This window comes from Mycetomoellerius zeteki, unplaced genomic scaffold, assembly GCF_001594055.1.
Source record: "Mycetomoellerius zeteki isolate Tzet28-1 unplaced genomic scaffold, Tzet1.0 scaffold19, whole genome shotgun sequence".
In the NCBI taxonomy this organism is placed as follows: Eukaryota; Metazoa; Arthropoda; class Insecta; order Hymenoptera; family Formicidae; genus Mycetomoellerius; species Mycetomoellerius zeteki.
Genome location: NW_017256854.1, coordinates 2,230,465 through 2,252,614, shown reverse-complemented (window position 1 = coordinate 2,252,614; position 22,150 = coordinate 2,230,465). Strand labels below are relative to the sequence as shown.

Sequence of the window (22,150 nt, the reverse complement as noted above, 5' to 3'; positions counted from 1 at the left end):
GCCCTATATACAAAATCTGTTATTTTTACCTTCTTTTCCCCAAGAAAACCTATAACTTTTATATAAAACTTTTTTTTATATCTTTCTCATATCCGTTTGGGGCGATTAAAATGCCCCACTCGGTATAATACAGGATGTCTCATAAGTTTTTGCCAATCGCTTTTGTGTAGATAGAGCGGACTAACAATAAGTCGAAAAGTCCTCTACCATTTTGCAATTTTCGCAATGGTTAACGAGATATTGAATTACTAAAAATCGTTGAATATTGGTTTTCAATAATTTTTTACTCAAATACTATTAACTTTACAGAAAAACAGCAAGAGACAAAAACTCAGTTTAGTCCGCTCTATCTACACAAAAGCGATTGGCAAAAACTTACGAGACACCCTGTATATATACGTATATATAAATGTATAAAATACGTATATATAGATATACAAAATTTAATGCAAACCTGACAGGCGTCGCGACCACCTTCCAATACACCAGCGCATAATTGCTTTTCTTTGTGCACATTCGGCAAAGGGCATTTGTCAGGCGAGATTAATGGAATTCGAACGTGTCGCAAATACGTACCGCTTCCTTGCTAACAATGAGCCAAGAGCAAATTAAAGAAATATATTATTCATTGGTCAACTACAGCTTCTTGTATTTTATTAAATTGTGCCATGTGTTTTCAAAGTAAATTATTAATTTAAATAAATTTCTGTTTTAAAGAAAAACGTGATAGGAGATTCTAGAATGAACTAATAAAGAATAGATACTAAAGAATAACTGATGAAGATTAGATACATCGGAAAAAGTTTGCTTTAAACAGAATCTAAAATTGCTCTATCATTATTTCATGATGGATCAAACTCTCTATAAAGCTGGAAAAAAGAGATTTGTATATTCATTTTTTATTAGTTTTCATTCACAAAAAAAATTTAAGATGTTTCTTCCATCGCGCAGAATATATTATCCTCATTTATGTGACGTATTTAAATAAAATACTTCGTAAACTTGCTTACGTTTGAATCGGGTATGTGTCGACCCCATCCAATCGCGACACAATCCTCCGTGTATTTCTGGAATATATCCGTGATATAGACCGGCGGAAGCGTAACGTATTGGACGTACGCGTTTCTGTAAAGAGGTCTCTTCAGCTGTAAAAGCGGGGCATGTATGACAGTACAAGGCCACTCACAGTGATTACAAGGTTTGCTCTCTTTATTATCGACACAAAATTATATACACGGCATAAACAGTCACCCTGAACAATCCAATATCGTTTCGCATGTCCGAGAATCGAAACTCTGCGTGCGGCAATGTCTTGTCTACCAATTCCACTTGCATGGAACCCCAACTTGGTAAATACACGTAGGTCGCGCCGGCTATCACATAGAAATGGCGTGGATTCTCCGCTGCCCACGTGCCGTCGAGCAACCGTCTTTAAACAACGACGAGTTAATTATACACCTTGGTTTTTTTTTCACCTAAACAACGGAGCGATGTGAGGAAAAGTGGAACGCGATCAGACGTGAAACGTAATGACAGAACACTTTTCCTATTAAACGATATCGTGGAGTTCAATGATTCTACTTTGCATGTTGAATATATAGGTAACTTATAGAAAGAAGATACCAAGAATTTTGGGATATATATATATAATATTCACGAAATTATGACATTTTTTTAAAAAAGATATATTTCTTTTTAAAAAAGGTTAATACTATCTCTTAAAACAGTATAATAAGCACAATTTCTCTTTCTTTGTAAGCGAAATATGAAGAAACAACATCTACATTAATTTTGTATAACAAATAAATTAGAAAATTAAATTTTTGATAAAATCAAAGACAAACGAATAACGAATAATTATTTTTTACGAATCTATTCTTATATCAACTAAAGAAAGATAGAATATAATTTATCGCATAAAATTGGTGTTTGATTACGAAAGGGAAGTGATATCGAAAATATATTTATTAAAGTCATGTTTCAATGTATAATTATTAACTCTCTCCCAATTTGTCTCGTTCCCTTTAAATCACTCTTCTTTTAATATTTTATGTAGCTGTCGTATAAACGAACGTACTGATTGCGCCCCAATTTCCTCTACGTACAATCACGAGCGGCCGAGCTGACACGTAAAACAGAAACTACGTTCACGCGAGTAGTAGTACATCTCATCGCTAGTACACAGCTAATCGATATACATAGATAGATACCGCGACAGATATCATTGCCTTAGGATCTAGCGCCGCTAACCTTCTCGTTACTCGTGAAATATATACGCTAGACAGCACATCACTACTCAGACACAGTAAAAAACAAATAAGATATACATACAATTAGAGGGAATGAACGGGACGGAAGGGACGAGATAAAATTCACTTTATAATTGATACGCCGGTTGTCAACAGGCAGTTATTCTTATACCCGATCGCTGACACCGTTCGATTCACCTTCCAATCCTGTTCATCCAGTTGTTGCTGTATAGTTGAAAGAAGGATTGCATTCAGTAGCGAAAATATAAGTCCGAATGTTCCGCATATATTTCACATACGCGATATAAATTACCTACCAAATACATTTAGGACTTATGCATTACAGAACTGCTGTTCAGAATACATCTCTCTGTGATATTTATAATGAATATTTCATAGAGAATGTGTAGATATAAATATCTCTTACAGAGAGACTCAATCTCTCGAAATATATTACATATTTTCAAACTATAGATTACTGGAAATTTAAATCTGCCGACCTGTTCGGTTAATTTCTCACAAATGGAAGCGATTTACAATCTTACAAGACACGTCATTACATCAAACACAAGCCTTTTGCTTTTTCTCGTGTGAACACGTTACATACATCTCTGCAGTAGCAAGGAGGTTAAACACGGCCACTAATACCTCATGTAATGTGGTGTAATCCTAAAATGTCTTACCAGGGCATTTGGTTTGGTTTACAAATAGATATAATTACATTCTCGAGACTATACCGGAATGTAATCTATATTTTAGCCGACAAAGGATTTTCTCCTTCCGTGATCTTTTTTTACTTCGCGAAACTTACTTTAAATCTAAAGAGATTTAGATCACATAGACAGCTCCGTGGTTAAGAATTAATTATACCAAAAACTGAGAAGATTAATTCTCTCAGCTTCTTGTTGAAAAGTTATAAGTGAAAGCGAAAGATCGTTCAATCTATCCAAAGAAAATTTGACGATATGAAAATATCTTATATGTTCTAAAAGCAAGTGACAAAAATGTGTGACGGTAAAAACCCTAAAAAGAAAGACTCTAAAAAGAAATGAAGTTCATTTGATATTTCTTACTTAACAAAGAAAATCAATTTAAATCTTTAAGAAAAAGTAATATAAGAATAGTATCTAAGAAAAGTAATTTAAATTTTTTAGCGTTTTCAGGGAGCTTAAAATTTATCTGAAGCTTAAGTCATTTTGTACAGCTTAAAAGGAATAAATGCTTTGTATGTTCACTTCTTTCAAAGTTCTTTCCAAATTGCAATTATAGAGTGATCCATAAGAATTAAAACAAAATAGCAATTTAAATATAAAATTCCAGTATATATTATATATTACAAAACGTATATACTTTATCTAGATTTAGAAATTTTGATATAAGGCATTTTTGCGTGAAAGAAAGCGACGTTATCAAAATTAATATTATTACAACGCAAATGTACATAAATTTACTCCAATTTGTGTGGTAAATGTATCATAGAAAAGCATGAAAAGATAAATTCGCTGTACGATGTGGCAGTGTTTCCTAATCATAATTAGCCGCGAAGGCCTTTAGAACGAATAACTTTTATATATACACATCAACTCTTACACATTATGAGCAAGTAAGCAAGATATCAACACCTTAATAGGATTAAATGAAAAAGATCACAGTTAACATTAATCAAGCTTAAAGAGTGTCGTGCGCTGCTAACATCTTCGGAGAGTCCACGTGTTCTATTCAGAAAATTTCACGTGAAATATTTTCGCTCATCCCCTCCCCCCCATTTTAGAAAGCTATCTTAATTCCGGGATGTAAATTCGAGGATCCCATCTTTGTTCAAACATCCCAGGAATGAAGATTGTGTATTAAGGAGATGGGGCAACAAATACGTAGGTCGAATAAAGTGCTAAAGCCCCGGCTAGAGAGAGAGAGACTACACCACCCTCCGCGACAGACATAGCGCAAAATGCGAAACGCAGTCTTATGACACGCACCTGACCATGCAATGGGCGGCCGACAGGACGAACCTACAGGCGACGTAAGTGCCTCCGCACGAGTGGCTATAGGATCGGCGCTGCACCGAGACCTAAGAGGAATTGACTTTGAAAAATTCGGATTCGCCGAGTCGAGTCGGTTGCCACCTTAACCCTTGCGCCCTAGCTCGGACGAATGCCAAGCATATTCGAGACCGTCTGAATCTCAATTTCACGAATAATTTTCTCATGCTTCCCTGATGAAAATTGTTCTTAGAATCCTTCACCTAATTTTTCGAAATTTCTACATAATCTTATAACTTTTTAGAAAATTTTTCAAATTTTTTTATACGAATTGGAATACTTTCTAAAATATTTAAAATAGCCTATATCTTTTCTAGAATTTTTTATATCATTTGTGAATTTTATTTTATATTATTTCCAAAGAAAATATGTAAAATATGAAGTTTAAAGTATTTTTCAGAAATCTTCATAAAAGAATATGAAAATTCTTGAAAATATTATGAGAATAAAATATGAGATTTTCACCAGGGGTTTTAACATCTTATATGTTTATTCTCAATTTGTTAAATCATGTTAAATCTGTAAGAAAGACGTTTCGTGAAATCTCACTTAAAGATACATTTCAAATTATATGTATTCTATTAAAACTTCGAATAGAATAGCATACAACTTTCTATGCATCCTGCACATCAACTAAGACAACGCTTAACTATTTGGAAATTGAGATTTCCAGCTGTCTCGAAAGCATTCAAAGTTAGATCACAGTATATATGTACTGTGGTTAGATTGACACGAGCAGTTAAAGTGCATCAGTATACCGTCAGTACATATCGCACAAACGAGAAATTAGAAGTGCCGAAATTGCACGATGTTAATCTAGCTTGTGTATTTCATTAATAAAGCCGATATCTCTGATTCAAGTTGGTCCTACATGAGAATACACTCGAAGCGTAAACTGCAAGATACATCAGTCGAAATTTCATTTCATCACATCATCGTTATATACCATTTTACTCTGTACTACCGGTTAGAAATTAAAATAGTTTAATTCTACGAAAGAGCGTTAAAAGACTTTATGGATCGTTCTCTCTGTTCGCGTTGAATCGCTAAACATTTCGCTCTGTCAACTTTCAGAGTTGATAAAACCACCCCCGGCCTCGCAGAGTACACTTCGCGTTACTTCCACGTCATTGACGTCACAGTCGTCATACTATGCATCCGTGGAGGTGTGGGTGACGGTACCGATGTTCTTCACAAAGGTGAAAGGTTAAGGGGCTTGTGTGCGTAAGAGAAATGGGCGCGTCGCACGCATACGATGAATGGATAATTCTTGATGCTGGTGATCTCTCCGCCGACGATGCGCACCGCCGGCTCATCAACCGCAGACTCCCACGGCGTCGCGGTCGTTTCGACACCGGTCACCAGGGAAATCGGGCAGAGATACGGTATTATTAGGACCAAAACCGCGAAGAGTATCTCCGCCGTAAAGGCTTAGCGGGATCCTCCATTTTCTGTGCCACGCTCTCCGTCGACTTTTGTTTTTCCTATAATTTATATTAGACTTGCTGTTCCTAGTCGCGCACCTTCTTACTTTTCCTCGAGTTAAAGATAAATAAATTATCGTGGCGTTTCCAAGAAGCATAGCTAGCCGCTGCAAGGAGCGTTAGTGGCAATGAAATCGTAATATATCTTGCGAAAGATGAAAGTGGAATCTTATGTATGTATGAATGTATCGACCTGAAGTTTTCCAATGTATCGGCGTAAAGTTCTCCATTGGCAAATGTATACTGACGTGAAGTTCTCCAATATAATTTTTTCCATCATGACCAATATAATTTTTTTACATCACGATCTTCTCCATATGTCCTTCCCCTTCCCTTCACAATCAATTCTATATATTGAAGGTGCAGCTAGAAACAGCAAACTTGTATGAAATTTGCAATATAATCAACTTCGAGCTTTCGACATGCTAGAGTGAACGCTGAAACGACTAAAGATAACTTTATTAAAGTGTGAGATCGTTAAAAAAGACGACTTCTTTTCTATATTATAGTTGTCAGTGATTGCGATTTTGCTTTCCGAGCAAAAGCATGTCGCCTAGCAGACTAAGATCTGCCTGAGATATTTTCTAATTTGCGGATATATGAAAAGGCACTTCTCAATTAAAATATCATTACTAAGCTTTCAAACTTCGCTTAGACGACCGATGCCTTATACGTCTTACAAGTACAATAAAAATTAAAAAGTAGTATATTTCTTGCAAGTTTGAAAGCATGTAAGAATTTGCACGCGATTGGAATAATCTCGATTTTAGCAAATAGTCGCACAATCTGAAATATGCATAAAAATTCATTAATCATAAATATATTCTTTACTTCTATAAAGCACTACATAGTCAATGTTTGTTCCCTAACGTTTCCACTTTCCTCTAACTATGACGATAAATTTATCATTTAGTAATTTGCCGCTTTTTAATCTTTATATTTAATTGTAACCGAATTCGATCGCGCGTGAGTACCCCTAGTTTGTAACGTCAGCTACAGACTTACGTTCGTAAGATTCGTTCTGTGAAGCTATCAAAACTTTTTTAGTTAGATTAGTCGTCTAACTGGAGACGATGATACGTTCCCTTCTGATTATCCTAATGATCAAGATTAGATTAGTACTCTAAAGCCTCGGAAAGCATCGTTAGCGTTCACTCTAACGTAAACGTTCTTCGACATAATCCTTTTAATGTTCCAAAGTACCGCCAGCTCAGGTAGTCATACTAACATACTCTTACGCTGTAGCCAATATGGCTGTTTAAAGTTGCTGGTACTTAGTACGAGTGCCGACAGCAAAGAGAGAAAGAGAGGATTATGATTTTTTAACGAGGAGGTGTGTCAACACACAGATAAGAGATAATCCCAAGCGTTTGGTTGTTCGGTGATAGTATCGGCATCAAGAGTTTTAAATCCTGTTAAAAACCACGTCGTATCGACGGGTAACGCGCCCAATAGTGTTCGAAAAAGTTTGGCCGCAAGCACGGCTGTAATCGCTATTTCTACAGACGGTTGAGTCAGAGCTTGATCGAATCAGTTTGCCCGCAGTCTTTCGATCGACCTCAATAAGATCGATGTAATGCACTATCTCTCGAAAATTACGAAGAGATAAGTATAATCACAAGATCTGATTGTACATTGATTGTAAATTCAAGCAAAGAAATTATGCTTTTTTGTTTAGTAATTATGTATAATAGCAAGAGATCAGGTATTATTGATCAAACTCTGACTCGAGTATCTCTAGTTATCTCTAGTTTCTCGCAGTTCTCTAAATGCCTAGCCGCTGTCGCGGTGTTTTTTAAGCTTGCCACTTTAAAATACGCTGAAGGAAGTCGTAATGTAATACTGATTGTGAGTTGTACATCCCGTTTCATCGATATCCCCCACAGTTAGTCATAGCACGTGAAGTACAAATGAAGAATCGAAAACAAAAATGGCCTAAGTGAGCGATCTTGGGGTACTCGTTTATATCGTTATGTAATTTATTAAAACGATAATTTAAATTAGAAGACAGTCTGATATTTCAATGCGTGCATAAAATATTTCAATACGTGCAAAGATCCGAGTACCTTATGAGTCATCGTATTTTTGACTTACGCCATTCTTGCTTTGAATTTCTCTTGAATATAATATATTTCCTACGGAGCGCTAAGCTCCGAATTACGTTGAAATGACGGCGAATGTTTGCTATAGTATCTATGTCCTATTATACGCGGATAAGTTGCCACTTCTCTAGATTATTGTCGGAAAATTGATCTCATCGCTGTGTATTATTACGAAACATCATGAAACGGGGCGTAATATGAAAAAATATAAATTATAAAAAAGGTAATTTTATATCTACTGCGAATTAAATGAAAATCAGCTTTCTTTTTTTAATTGAGATTCTAATGGCTTGAACGATATATGGAAATATTGTAGAAAGAGCAAAATCTATTAATGGAAAACTGCTATTAAAATCAGATATCCCCAAAGGGAAATATTAAATCGATTCGACTGATATTAAAGAGTTTTTTTTTTTACGAATACGAGTTTTTTTGTATAGCTTTTATAGAAATGTGCGCGCAGTAACAAGAACGTATTGCTAGCTTAAAAAACATTTTATTTCCCCAGCGGCGAGGCGAGACTAGATGAAATGTTATATTAACGCGTATCGGAAAACCATATCATTTTTTAAAATAAAATATAAATTACAGTTTGTAATGTATACATCATATGATATCTCGATAACATTTCAATATATAGATCGAATTTTTATATAGTTAACAATAAAGCTATGTAGGTTTTACTTTAAACTGTAATAAACTCTGTTTTTTTTTCAAAGATACGTTAACTAATTCAACAATACAAATATATACATGTTCTGCTATAGAACAAAAATATCTTTGTGTAGCTCGATTTTTTCTTTTCTAATTTAACTTTCAGATAAGAATTTTCAAAATCCTATTATATGCATGATGATATGACTCTATGATAAGTATATTCGAATAGTATTGAAGGAAGAGACATAGCTTTCCGACACACCTTGCCGAATGTTCGGACATAGATTGTTTCTCATGATAATGGGATTGATATGTTTCGCGAGACAGACGACGCTCGTTTTATAAGCAATAATCGAAAATAGTTTGCGCACGAAGAAGCCGCGTCTATGAGTTTACAAAACTTCTGCAAAGACAATAAAACCGCTGCCCCCGTGTATTTCGATATATCGAAGGAAGACATTGTGATTGTTCGATCTTATGTTCATCGCCTTAACATTCTTACATATAGATATGTTACAGCCGAATTATCCTAGAACAATTGACTTTTATTAAGGAATAAACTCGTGCATTGCGCTCAATATGCACAGTATTGTAGGTAGCGTGAGTTCTCGTATGAGAATCGCCGCGGAAGACGTCACATCCGGCGCTGGTATGATTTGCACTGAAACAAGTCGCACGGTACAAACATTGGGACTTTTACTTTTGTTATTGATAAATTGGTAAAGGATAAAAAAAATATGGAAGCCCCTGAGGCTTATAGAAGGTAAAAACACATTGGAAAAGTATAAAGTCCCGGAGAGCAGTCAGTTTCGCAGTGAAAATGCATGTTTTTTTATTTCCGATATTTTTTAATAAAATAATCCGGATCTATCTTTATCTATCACTCTATTTTCGGCATCAATGCATGTATTCAGTGGTTAAAAGTTGTTACTATTAGCGAATTCGATTGGACGCACTCAGTGCTCACTGGCGTACATTAAAACCGTCGTACACTGTTAAATCTGTTGTGTCAAATTTAACCTAACGTGAGTCACCACTGCTCCTCAATCATATCGTTATACTAAAACAATGGTTATATTTGACACTATATAGTGACAATTTGACACTATACCTATATGCCAAATTGATATGATATAGTGTCAAATTTAATTATCGTTTGGTAAAAAATAATGATATATTTAGTAAGAGCAGTGACGACTCACGTTAGGTTAAATTTGACACTATAGATTTAACAGTGTACACAAAATAACGTAAGAATATATTTATACATAAACATAGAAATCGATTAAATCCTGAAATACTCAATACATTTTATTGTATTATTAGGTAAAATATGTATTTTATAATTCGAAATACCTATTTACATTTCACTTTTATACTCAAATTAAATCGATGTATACTGTTAAATCTATAGTGTCAAATTTAACTTAACGTGAGTCGCCACTGCTCCTACTTAATCACATCGTTATTTTATACTAAAACAATGGTTATATTTGATACTATACAGTGTCAATTTGATATTATATAGTGTCAAATTTAACTATCGTTTTGGTAAAAAATAATGATATATTTAGTAGGAGCAATGGCGATTCACGTTAAGTTAAATTTAATACTATAGATTTAACAGTGTTTCGCCATATGTTATGTCACAGACTTCCCTATCTGTGTGTTATATGTACGAAAAAGAGTTTAATCTTATGAAAAAACTTACCCGACACCGTCTTTTTTTTAATATCGGCAAATTGCTCGTGATGCATGGGAAAAGCAGGTATTGTTGCCCGACAGCTGATCTCAAGATGCCCGTTTTGGCCAGCGTGCAACGCAGAAACCTCCACCTTCAGTTTAGCAGTAGCGAACTGCAGATGATGGTACAAATTCTTATCATTTGTATGCGGATAGTGTGTCACTAGATCAATATCCACCTGGTGAAATCGATAATCAGAAAATTACAATCGGGCGAAGGAATATATTTCTAAAGATATTTAAAAATTTAATTGCGCATAATTACGTGTAACTTTGAGTAAATGATAAAAGCATATGTTTTTGCAATATGAAAATATTTAAAAAAATATAATTTCTTCCTTTAAAAATAAGTAATTTTCAAGGAACTTTGTCAAAAATGATCATAATGAGACAATCCAAAAAGTATTTCAAAGCTTGCAGAAGTCTTTATTTTTCAAATTGATAGTTTAGATAACGATGACTGAAGCTACACGGATATAAGAGGTCATCAATTACAAAGTTTTTACGAACTTTACAAAGTTCCATGGCGTGAATTAAAATCGCACGTGAAAGCAGTTTATAACCTTCGCAAGAATGAATCATTATTTTTAATTTGCATATTTATTAAGTGTTGTACGATTTTTTTTCACCGAGTAAGTCAACATAAAAGCAGAAAGCGTCTTTTTTGCTTTGATTACTTGCAGAAGATGAACAGAATAGCGCTTGATAGTCTTTAAAAAATGAATAGAAAGGTTTAAGGTTTCTCTTTGAGGTGCACCCATCATTTTTTCGATATGAAAAAATTTTTTGTATGTAAACTTTGCTTAAATGAGGTACTAAAAATTAAACGATTCACACATGTTATCATTCAACTTGATATATTCCGAGAAACGTTAAGAATACTACGAATCTTGACGTAATTTATGCCCTTTGTGTTCGAAATAACCATTTTAGGAAAAACAACGTTCGCTTGATTCTACCGCTGCAGATCCGTCGCGTATTGTGTGGATGTTGCACCAGTTGCATGGTCGGATTTATGGTTCTTTATATGTTATGTATACAGCGTATATACATGATAGGTGCATTTTAAAGAGAAAATTTAGACCTTTTCATTCGTTTTTTAAAGAATACCGAGTGCTGCTCCGTCTTTTGTGAACAATGAAAGAACTTTGTAAAGTTCGTAAAAATTTTGAGAATGTAGCTTCATAAAAAATAGTTAAATTGTTATTTAAAAAGTAGATTATATCTACCGATTTAAAAGTAAAGCCTTCAAGTTTTAAAACGCTTTTCGGATCATCCCATGATTATTTTTAACGCTACCAGAAAAATCTGTCTATTTTTGGAGAACAGAATAGATAATAAATTTTTAATTTTTTGTGATATTAATTCTATTGGGCTAAAATGTTCAAGTATCGTAAGAATAAAAAGGGATCAGAAGTACAGGTATAAATTCTTTAATAACTGTATCGTTCGTAATTGTTAAATCGTCAAACAGATATTCTTTCTATCTTGTTAAAATCGAAATTATATTTTAAACTCTATTGTTCTTTACCTCTTTGCCGTTTATGAACCACGTTATATAAGGAACTGGATTTGCGGGCGAGGATGAACAATTTGCCTCCAGGCTTTCGCCTACTACATATACGCTCTTCTTAAACGTGATTCTAGGATTCTCAGATTGTGGCACTAAAAAATATTATTAAAAGTATATCGAAGATGCGCGCGGAGATAGTATTTATATAAAAATCTGAGTCAATTTATGATCAGTCAACATTTAGATTTTGACATTTATTCAATCTGAGAAACATCAACATCTAATAACAATTTTCACATCAAATTATTATTTCGATTAGATCAATACTGATATTGTGCTTGGCACCTAAATGAGGTTGCTCAATAAAATTCAATATGATAAAACGACTAATGCCATTAATTAGAAGATATATATCTCTATTCTTGTAAAGTCGACAATATCACTCACTTATCACTTTCATCTGTACGGGATCAGCGCCAGCAGTGTAAATGGGAGTTGTCATAGTGACTTCACAGGAATAAATACCGGAAGCTTCGAAACGCACATTGTGCAATTTGATTGTCGTGCCATTCATTGCAAACTGGAAAAGATTAGCAACATGTTAATAGGAATTATAACACATCGTGGTCAAGTGAACAACAGTACGTCGTTTTATTCAAATTACATTCCATACCCATGTAAAAGAACACAAGTAATAAATACTGTATAAACAATTCGAGTGTGCATACAAAATTGCATGAAAATTAATTTTCCTTTCAGAGCATGATTATTTTTATATTTACAATCTCTTTTGTATTCTCTGTATGCTTACTTATTAAATAAAGAAGAGTTTCGTTTTGCACGAGAGAAAATGGAATGCCTTTGTATTCGCTGTGTCTTTTTTTTCAAACGAGTTATTCCTCTGCTTTTAAATATGTTGAATTTGATAATGAAGTGCGTGAAAATTATTTTTAAATAAAAGTTCAAAAGTGTACTTCTACCGACTAGCTTTACCAAGAGATTTAACATTTGTATTCCTTTCATCTAGCCATTTCAATTATATCGAGTGGATGCACGAGCAAGGTGAAATGCTTTGAAAATACAAAACAGAACACTTTGGATAATGTAATTCAAAGTTCTAGCATAGTTGTTTTGCTACTTTTGGTTCTATTATACTTAGATCATATCTATCGCAAATATTTCTCTGTGAAACACACGATTAATCTCTATTTGGATGTGTTGAAATAATAAACACCTAATTATAGAAAAAAATCCTTTTCCTGCAATCAGATTAACAAGGTAGAAATTCAAAAAGTTCAAGCTATTCATCATCACGATCTCTTTATTCCATTATTACCATTTTTTTTTTAGAAATCATAGTATTACTGAGGCAATGTGACTGGAAGTCCTATTGCATTAACTCAATTTCGTTATTAGTAGCTTGGATCTAATCATTCTTAGCGCTCCATTTGTTACGCGTATCTTTACCTACATCTTTCATGACGTACTGTAATAACTTTAAGATATCTCGGAATTATATATAACGTTGTGTGGAACATTCGCGTATTCTTCATTATCAACAACAGAATTCTAATAGGAACGATCTGAAATAGTAATCGAGCAAGTTTTCAAAAATTTCTACAGAAATAGAAAACTAAAGTAGAAAATAAGAAAAGGAGACGATAAAAGTATGTCTTAAAAAAGGCAGATATTTATAAAAGAAGAATAGTCGCGCGCAATTCGGTCATGCAATCTCGATCGATTTTTTTTCCTGCGAGGATAAAATGGATGAAAACGCCAAGTGCAGGGAAGTTCCTCAGCACAAAGAAAGAGCGAAAAGTGTTTTCGACACTTAACAATCGTTTGTCATCAGTAGCCTGAAACCCTTCGGCCGAATGGACGTTCTATTTCTGCCACGTGTAGCCTCATTATTAATGTGTTGACTCTACATACTACTAGCACAAGCGCTCATCCTCGTACGTTGAGGTATCACATATGGATTAGTAACACAAAGTATTGGTTTTCCACCTTATCTCTTTTTTAATAGATCACCCATCTGCTGCGCGCTCCCATCGAAAACATTCACGAAGGAAATTGCGCTGCCACGCGTTACTACTCGATGTTATCGAGGGGATAGGGAGAGTATTTTACGTGGCGGAGTACACGTATATGTACGTAAATAGCTTTGCTTTGTGTCGATACATAAAAGACTGCGCCTTAGGTAAATGCGTTTAGCTTTGCTCGCTTAATTATTGGCAAAAGACAGGAGCGGACTCCGGATATTCAGCTTACGCTATCGAGGGCGTCCTCGTTATTTTTGGATTTTTGTTTACCATGGTTTTTTCTTATAGAACATACCGCGATGTGTGGAACAATCGGGATAGATATATGCAGACTAAGTTGTATTTTTACCTGTTCACGTAATAATGTCAGACGACAGGTTAAAAAAAAAAAAAGAGACATTTATTATTTCCTTACATAAACAGGTGCGTGATGTAACGGCAAGTGAAGTGAAAAGTTTATAATAAAAAATAAATATTTGTTTCGAAGATACATGCATACATAAAGTAGGTAATACTTGAGAAATTAAAAGAAAAACGAATATTAATTTCATATATAAACTTTGTTCGTAAAATAAAGTATTATATGTTTTCGAAATTTTGAACCTTACAGTAAAATTTTGATAAAGACGAAATGGCAAATGAGACCATAAATACATACACGTGTAAATGTTTACGTAGAACATTGAAAACTCTAAAGCAGAAATTTAAAATTGTGCCATGTTATATATATATGTACATATACATTTAAGATGCATTTTGAAAGGTCAAAATATTTCTGCGTTTTAAAGAGATAAATAAGATATCGCATATGTTAAATTAAAATCATTTTGCAATACAAAATGTGGAATTGATGTGGAATTTCATCAAAAGCGGTTACTCAATTTATTTCATAATACACTTCCTGTCTAGACATATTTGACTTTATCCATCTTCAACATATTTAACTTCCGTTACGGAGATAGAAATTCGATTAACATTCGAGATTTAAAGATGATAATATAGACGTGGGTATATATAACTGTAGATAGATTGAGATGTAAAGGTCGATGCCATCATTGCCATCAGTCTCGGCCCGTGTAAATTTGACACAAATTTATGTAGACGTGTTATCGAAACTGCATGTCATGTTGCGGCACAACTGCGATGCCTTTGAGATAATTATGGTACATCAAAGCGAAAGTCATGTATATACGTATCGGGGTAAAGTGATATTCAAAATATTTATGACCTGTCAAGAATCGAATAAACCAGGTTTAAAGTTAATTGATGAAGTCAACCGTCTCTTATCCATTCTGTTGGAACCCAACAGTTGGGTGCGCTCGATAATTCGATTGATAGTATATACAAATAATGAAACAACAAAAGAACAAATTAAAAAGATACAGAAAATAATTAACAAGGAACACATTTTAAAGATCTCCTTGTTGTTCTATTTCGCTCACCTCCATTCTGGCGCCGTCGATGTGTACGGGTTTGTCCGGGATATATGGCGGATTCCTCTCCTTAATATACTGAAATATCCTCTTCTCGTCCTTCATAAATTCTATTTTGTGCAGCAAGTCGTCCGCGACAGTGTGATTGCACAGCAAGGTGGCTGTGCTGCCATGCGTTACGTACTGCGGCGCTATCAATTGCACGTTCATGTGACCCGCCAGTGTCGCGTCTGGAAATCGTGAAATCACCGTACGTATATACTACCGTATATTACCTCAATTCTGGCGACCGAATGACCATAGACATTATCTACAATGTCCAACGTGAGCAGTATTAATTCTACTGTTGGATGGCACTCGTGGAAATTGCGGGGCGCGATTAAAGGATGATTTTATGAGTTTTTTCAACGAACGCGAGTCGCAAAAAAATCCAAAAATACTGAAAGTTAAAAGTTCAGAGGTATTTAATAGGGAATTGAGAGAAAATATCACATTACGCAAAATATATTGTATTTCCAAATATATTTCAAAGTTAACAGGACTCTCAATTAAACAAAAAAACATTTAAAAAAAGAACCGAAGAATGAAAGTCGCACGCGAATTTCAGTGCGTAATACAAAATAACAAAGTTATTTTAAACACATAAGTTGATTAGATGTTTTAGCTTAATTTCGAGCCATCTTCAACAAGTTAACAAATATTTGGAGATAGCCTCATGCTCGCTCCATAGCACATAACGCAATCCATCCTGAATGTCAAAAATGAATATGTCGGTCACAACCGATTGATAAGCCGGGTGATTAATGGATTCAGACAACAGCCAAGTGAAACAGAGAACGGGAGATTAAATTGATACAAATAAATTGATTGCGTTACGTGGAGAAGAGTGAGATTATCTACAAATCTGTTAAGATATCTTGCTGAAGATAATTAAAAATTGAGCCGAAATGTCCCAACATTTTAAACTTAAAGTATTTAAAATAAATCTGTTTAATAATTTACATTACGCGCGCATTGAAATCCGCGTCTGACTCTCAGCCTTTTCTTCAAATTAATGTTTTTCAAATACATATTTTTCTGCATTTTTAGATTTGTCTCTATTGATGGCATATTTGGAATCGAATTTTACAAATTTAATTATCAATTTAGTCATCCAGATATTCTTACCTTTCATCGTAGTTTATAATTTATCGTCATTATACATTTATAACATTTTGGACAAAAAAGTACGATACTTTACGAGTAATTTAGGTTTTACGAGTAATTATTCATTTTTTAAAGCAGTTCTTTTTTTACATTATTGCTTTCCAAATATATTCCTTTATTTTAAGATTTTATATCTATATATGTGAAAAACCAAATTTTATATTTTCGTATGTTTGTAATTTTATATTTTTAAAACCGATCAATTTTTTACGTTCTACATATTTTCATGTTTTATCGTCATTTACATATTTATCGTTATACATTTATTTTGTGGACTGAAAGCTACGATATTTTGCGAGCACATTTAGATACGAAAGATTATTGTTTAATAAAGAATGAAGTGAGACTTCTGAAACCGTAAAACTGCTGCTTGATGCTTCGCATATATTTTCTATGCCATGGTTTATGTGATATTCATTTAGAATTGAATTCGTTGGGGGTTAACTTCGAGGGGTGTCGTAACCTACAAACCTAGATAAGGTCACGTATAGGGTGTCTTCCCGTGCACGTAATTCTAAATCTCTTCTTGGGACCATATATTCTGTTGAAATAAAATTTATCTACAATTTACTGTGAAGAATAAGGTTCATTTCTGGTTATTTTATGAAACTTCTTTATAAAAATTCCTACGTTTAAACTTTTTATAATTGTCAACTTTCTACTTCAATATTTTTAATGATAAATATGAACTCTTAATTGATTGTAGGATTTGTAAAACAAAAGGACATATTCCTTCTGTAGAGAGAGAAATACGCGTCTCTTTACCTTTTTATATACATATTATATGTATATAATATTTATTCTTTTATATAATATGTATATAATATTTATACTTTATACTTTTTATATATACATATTATATACGTTCAAAGCTATTTTATATCAAATAAAATATAATATAATAATGAGGATATCAGAGAAAGAGAGAGAGAGAGAGAGAGAGAGTGAGAGAGGAGAGCAGTTTGATATTTCGATTAAACGCTGTCAAAACCAGCAATCATGTTGTATTCGATTTTCATCGAACTGGCACCGACATGACAACGAGACGACGGGGAACAGATTAATCTAGCTATTGCCAGGAACTGGAAGAACGGAGGGCCTTCGCGCGGCCGACTGTAACTACTTGTGGCAGTCCGCCCTGTTGCTGGGAGGTGTTACTGTATCGATCAGAATGAAAGCGCGCGTTACCGTCGCACGCATGGTATATTATTTCGAGACGTTTCGAGACAAGAGGCCTATTTTCGAGGTCGATCGTACGATGGATAATGCTAATACCACGCGATTTTCTACGCGTTTGTCCTATAATATTTCAACGAGCGCTTGAAGCCAAACAACCAATTGTGTTACGTCGTTACGAGTCCTTCGCAATTAGAATCGACCGATTTTTTATACGCGACATTACATTGATTGGAACTAGGTATAGTATAATCGCAGGAAATAGACAATTGATTTTAAGATCTATGTATCCATAAATGAGTACTTTTACTTTGATATGTATAATGAGATGATACTTTTCTTTTTACGAATACATACTTTTACTTTGACATAATAAAATGATAACTTTCTTACGATATTTCTGTTTATAAAGTAACTAATTTTTGTATTAAGAATTTTCAAAGCAGCTTTTTTCTTATTTTTATAAAACGAGAAAAGTACTTGCAAACCATCCAATTTGTATAGAAGAGATCGAATGCTTTATGTCAAAGATGAAAAATAATTAAAAACAATAAGAAATCTTTTTAAAGCTTTCCTTTCGTAGGAAATGAATGTGACGCTTTGATTTGTAAAAATTATACGCAATAATATATTTCAATCCTTTTAATATGAATATTTTTGTAAGTATATTACGAGAAAGAGTTTTGTGTGAGAATGTTCAATTCGTAATATCTAAAACCGACACTTGGTTTCTCTTATGTAAATAACGTGCAATTAGGGTGAATATAATTGGATCGATAAATAGTTGAATAATTGGTTTCTGCTACAATGGCTTTTAAACTCGAGTTATGTGCGAATGGACCGAAAAAGTGGTCGTATTTTTAGTCGTTCAATTAAACTGATTCATTAACCTTTTTGATTTAATTGGATTTTGATTTTCATTTAACGCTATCTATTTTCGTCATCTACTTATAATTAATCTAAACTAAAAAAATTATCAATTTGCATATATTTCTTTGCTCTATATTATATTAGTTCCGTCAGAATTGATTTCCAAACGTTTTATATTTAATTAAAATGCAATAGAAAACATATATTTGTTTCTATCTTGAATATAATATAAAAAATTTCTTGATTTCCTTACGTAATAAAAGATATTCATAGTTCAACTTTACATTTAATATATTAGAACTATTGACGAATAAATTTACCAATTAAATATTATATATTCAATTTATACCTTTTGATAAAAAGAAATGAAGAAAAAGTAAATTAATCAATTTAATTATTCATTCATTGCAATAAACTCATGGAATATTTCAGGACATATATCATTATAAACTTGTTAATTTTTTAAAAATTATAAATCAGTCAGTTGGACTGCTTCGTTAGTTCTAAAAAAAGTGTCTTACATGCGATCTTGAGATGTCATATGATTATTTCAGTAGCTGGATGGAATCTTGATACGACCTAAGACTAGATTTAAGACAACCTCATTAAATTAAGATCAGATTATGAATATCATCAATAATTTTGTTATCTCATATGATTCATGATATAAATTTATGTATTTTTAAAATATATATATATATATAATATATCTCTACTATGTATATATATATATATATTTAATATATTACTATATTTAATTAATTTTAATATTATTTTGTATATTTATAATTTTCTGTTTTGCGCTCTAAAATAAAGTAAGTAAAATAAATTCAGAGACATCATATATCTTTTCATTATCTAAAGGAAATTAATAACTTTATAATTTGCTTTGATCATATCATTATAAAGATTTTCTCACGTTGCGAACTTGTTAATTGCATCTGTCAAACTCTAACAGTTTGAATGGGTCCAGTGAAATAGCAGAATTATTCTTGCTTTATTGTGAGATTCGGATAATAATCGAATCGCAAACCATTGTTAAGGGCCAACGAACGATGAAATTTCGAGAAACCGGAATTCCGCGATTAACGATTAAGATAACGGAGGACCATTGTCGCGAGCTTTTGTCTGTTGGAATTTCGGGAAGCAGCAATGTCGAGCATTTCCTTTGACATTACCTTTCACGTCGGACGATCGTAGTTCTAGTTTCGCGGTAACTGACTCACGTATAAAGTTCACATGCTGTGAGCAAACGTTTGACAAAGTGTTCTTATACATATGCACCGTGTGCATTATTGTGTAACGCATTATCGATCTGATATTAGAATAGAATTGTTCATTTGGTTGATACAAATACGTTTTATTCCTTTTCGCGGCGCGAATAAAAAAAACTACGATTGTGCTATTGATTTTTATTTCAGTTTCATAAACGCTCTTAAATTTGTAATGGATTCGCGTATTAACGAGGTATAACGTTCCAGCCCGAATAAACTAGGTCGAATTAAGTCACATTACGATGACTTATTTGATTTTATGGCGTTTTCGTGACAAAAACGACCTGCAAACAAAGAAAATGCCACGAAATGACCTAAAATACGCGGCAAGACGAATACGTTCGGAAATGATTTGACGGTAAAAGTTATTCTCAGTGTATATTGACATATATTAACAGTGTGCGTACGTGTGCGCTCTTGTACGTGTCTAAATAAATGGAGGCCGTTGAGGATTTATAGTGAATGTACATTGTAGTAATTCTACGTGGGTGGTATGAATGATAGGAGCTCATGTACACGAATTCATGTGTTCTATTTTTATTCAATTCCATATTGAAGAAGCGTGTGAATTGTTATTCTCATGTCGGACTTCTCTCTCCTGCGACAGAAGTAGCAAAGTCAATACGCATACACTAAGTTTTTTAGAACAATGAAAGAGTATTTATTCCGCAGAACGGTTTGCGTTCTGCAGCGCGACGCTATTTATCGAAGATATAAATATCGGTCATTTTGAAAGCAACATAAGTCTCGTTATTATCGTTTCTAAATTTTGGTCAGCGTCTGAAAGCGCGATATCAATGATTCCGTCGACATCGATGGTGCCGCGAGTCTTAGACTTATGTTATTTTCGCAATGATTAATTTGATGTAAATATATATGTATTATATGTATAGTATATCGGACAAACGGTGACTTGCTAACGATGATCGCTTCACACATGCTCCGGAAAACGTCCCATGGAATGTGGCGTAGAATTATTCTCCGTCGCGGTAACACGTTATGGTGCACTGAACAATTAACCCGAGACATATGTCACACGTCATGAAGTGCAAAATGTGTAATATTGTCAGAGTACTGAATTGTATGAGGAATAATCTGCAGCCTCCGCTCTGTGGTGTCGTCAACTGAAACAATACAACAATTTCTACGAGAGAAACAGAATCGTGTCCATCTTGTATAAGCGAGGAACGTTAATTATTTGGAAAAAAAAAGAATTACATATGTTAAATTTCTACCGTGGTAACATTCCGGAAAATTTCGGAACTCTCTGCGTCACTCGATCCTCTTCGGTGTAAAAAGATATACGGTTACTTTACGGCTAGCGAGATAAGACCAATCCCAAGATATTTCTTAAGTCCCCACCAACCACCCCCTTTCCCAAGATCTTATTTACAGACGTGTTGATCAATCTGGAGTCGATACTTTATCAACAGGCACATCCAGACGTCAATAAATGGACAAATAAAAATATAAAGCTTTTTCCCGTAAGTCATTTTAAAAATGGAGAACCTTATTCTTCATTTGACGCCTCGAGCAGACGTCATTCACAGAGAAAATAAAGGCACTGTTAATTCGGCAAGACAATTCGATGCTAAAAATAAGAAAAAGATTGTCTGAGGATAGCGTTCAATGAATATCAAAATATTATTCCCCAAAAAAATATCATAGAGTCAATCGACGGACTTGATCGATGCGTTTCAGGGATCCTTCGACGGAGGGATGCTCTCAAACGTGATCCGGGCCCGAAGGACGAGTTGACGCCCGACGACGAGCCGAATCCTGTCAGGATCGCTCGGCCGCCGGCGCGCGACCACCCCTCGTAATAACAATGAATCCTCAAAAGGGAAGGGGGGGGAGGGTTGGAGGATCGGGGGAAATGGTACATAAGGGGAATGGGATCGCGTGGCGGCGGGAAGGGTGTCGATGTTTGTTATCGAGAGGGATAAACGGGCGCGAGCGCGAGCGCGCGGTCGCGCGCGCGCGTTCACTTACATGAAAATAATGGCAAACTATACACGAGCAGTAGGATTTTTCTCCAGTGATCGACGACCGGACGCTGCATTTTCGCTTTCTACGAGGTCGGAGAGGCGATCGCTTCTACGGCAACGTGCACGGTTAAATATCTGTTGCTCACTACGTAGCGAGGCGGAGGCGAAGGCGGAGGGCGAAGGCGTAGGCGAAGGCGTAGGCGAAGGCGAAGGCGAGGCGAGGCGAGGCGAAGGCGCAGGCGAGGCGGAGGTATACGGAAGATAGAGCGTGCGTGTCTACGTTTGTACAGAGTGTGCCTTTTAAAACTACGACGCGACCTCGTGTATGCCGGGGTGTCGGCGCTACAACTGAGCCGAGGAGCAGGGCCTTTCGA

At 34.5% G+C, this 22,150-nt stretch overlaps 2 protein-coding genes across 6 annotated transcripts in view; both read right to left on the bottom strand.

Annotated features, from left to right (window-relative positions):
- LOC108722023 (trypsin-3) overlaps positions 1-6,095 on the bottom strand; it is a 7,930-nt gene extending 1,835 nt beyond the window's left edge. Inside the window, exons 1-5 of one of the 4 annotated variants that reach the window (XM_018446913.1) lie at positions 5,543-6,095; positions 4,226-4,317; positions 1,252-1,429; positions 1,011-1,145; positions 455-586 (exon numbers count right to left, since the gene is read on the bottom strand). In XM_018446913.1, coding sequence (XP_018302415.1) covers positions 455-586; positions 1,011-1,145; positions 1,252-1,429; positions 4,226-4,233 — 453 coding nt within the window. In that variant the 5' untranslated portion in view covers positions 4,234-4,317; positions 5,543-6,095. Of the gene's footprint in view, positions 1-454; positions 587-1,010; positions 1,146-1,251; positions 1,430-2,421; positions 3,211-4,225; positions 4,547-5,470 lie in introns of those variants that run through there. The other 3 variants (XM_018446912.1, XM_018446914.1, XM_018446915.1) reach the window with 3 other exon arrangements.
- Positions 1-22,150, bottom strand: part of LOC108722022 (uncharacterized) — a 25,620-nt gene extending 3,470 nt beyond the window's left edge. The window contains exons 1-6 of one of the 2 annotated variants that reach the window (XM_018446909.1): positions 21,781-22,150; positions 15,272-15,492; positions 12,235-12,367; positions 11,806-11,939; positions 10,243-10,453; positions 8,851-9,192 (exon numbers count right to left, since the gene is read on the bottom strand). In XM_018446909.1, the coding sequence (XP_018302411.1) occupies positions 9,080-9,192; positions 10,243-10,453; positions 11,806-11,939; positions 12,235-12,367; positions 15,272-15,492; positions 21,781-21,850 (882 nt within the window). In that variant the 5' untranslated portion in view covers positions 21,851-22,150 and the 3' untranslated portion in view covers positions 8,851-9,079. Of the gene's footprint in view, positions 1-8,850; positions 9,193-10,242; positions 10,454-11,805; positions 11,940-12,234; positions 12,368-15,271; positions 15,493-21,780 lie in introns of those variants that run through there. The other variant, XM_018446911.1, reaches the window with a different exon arrangement.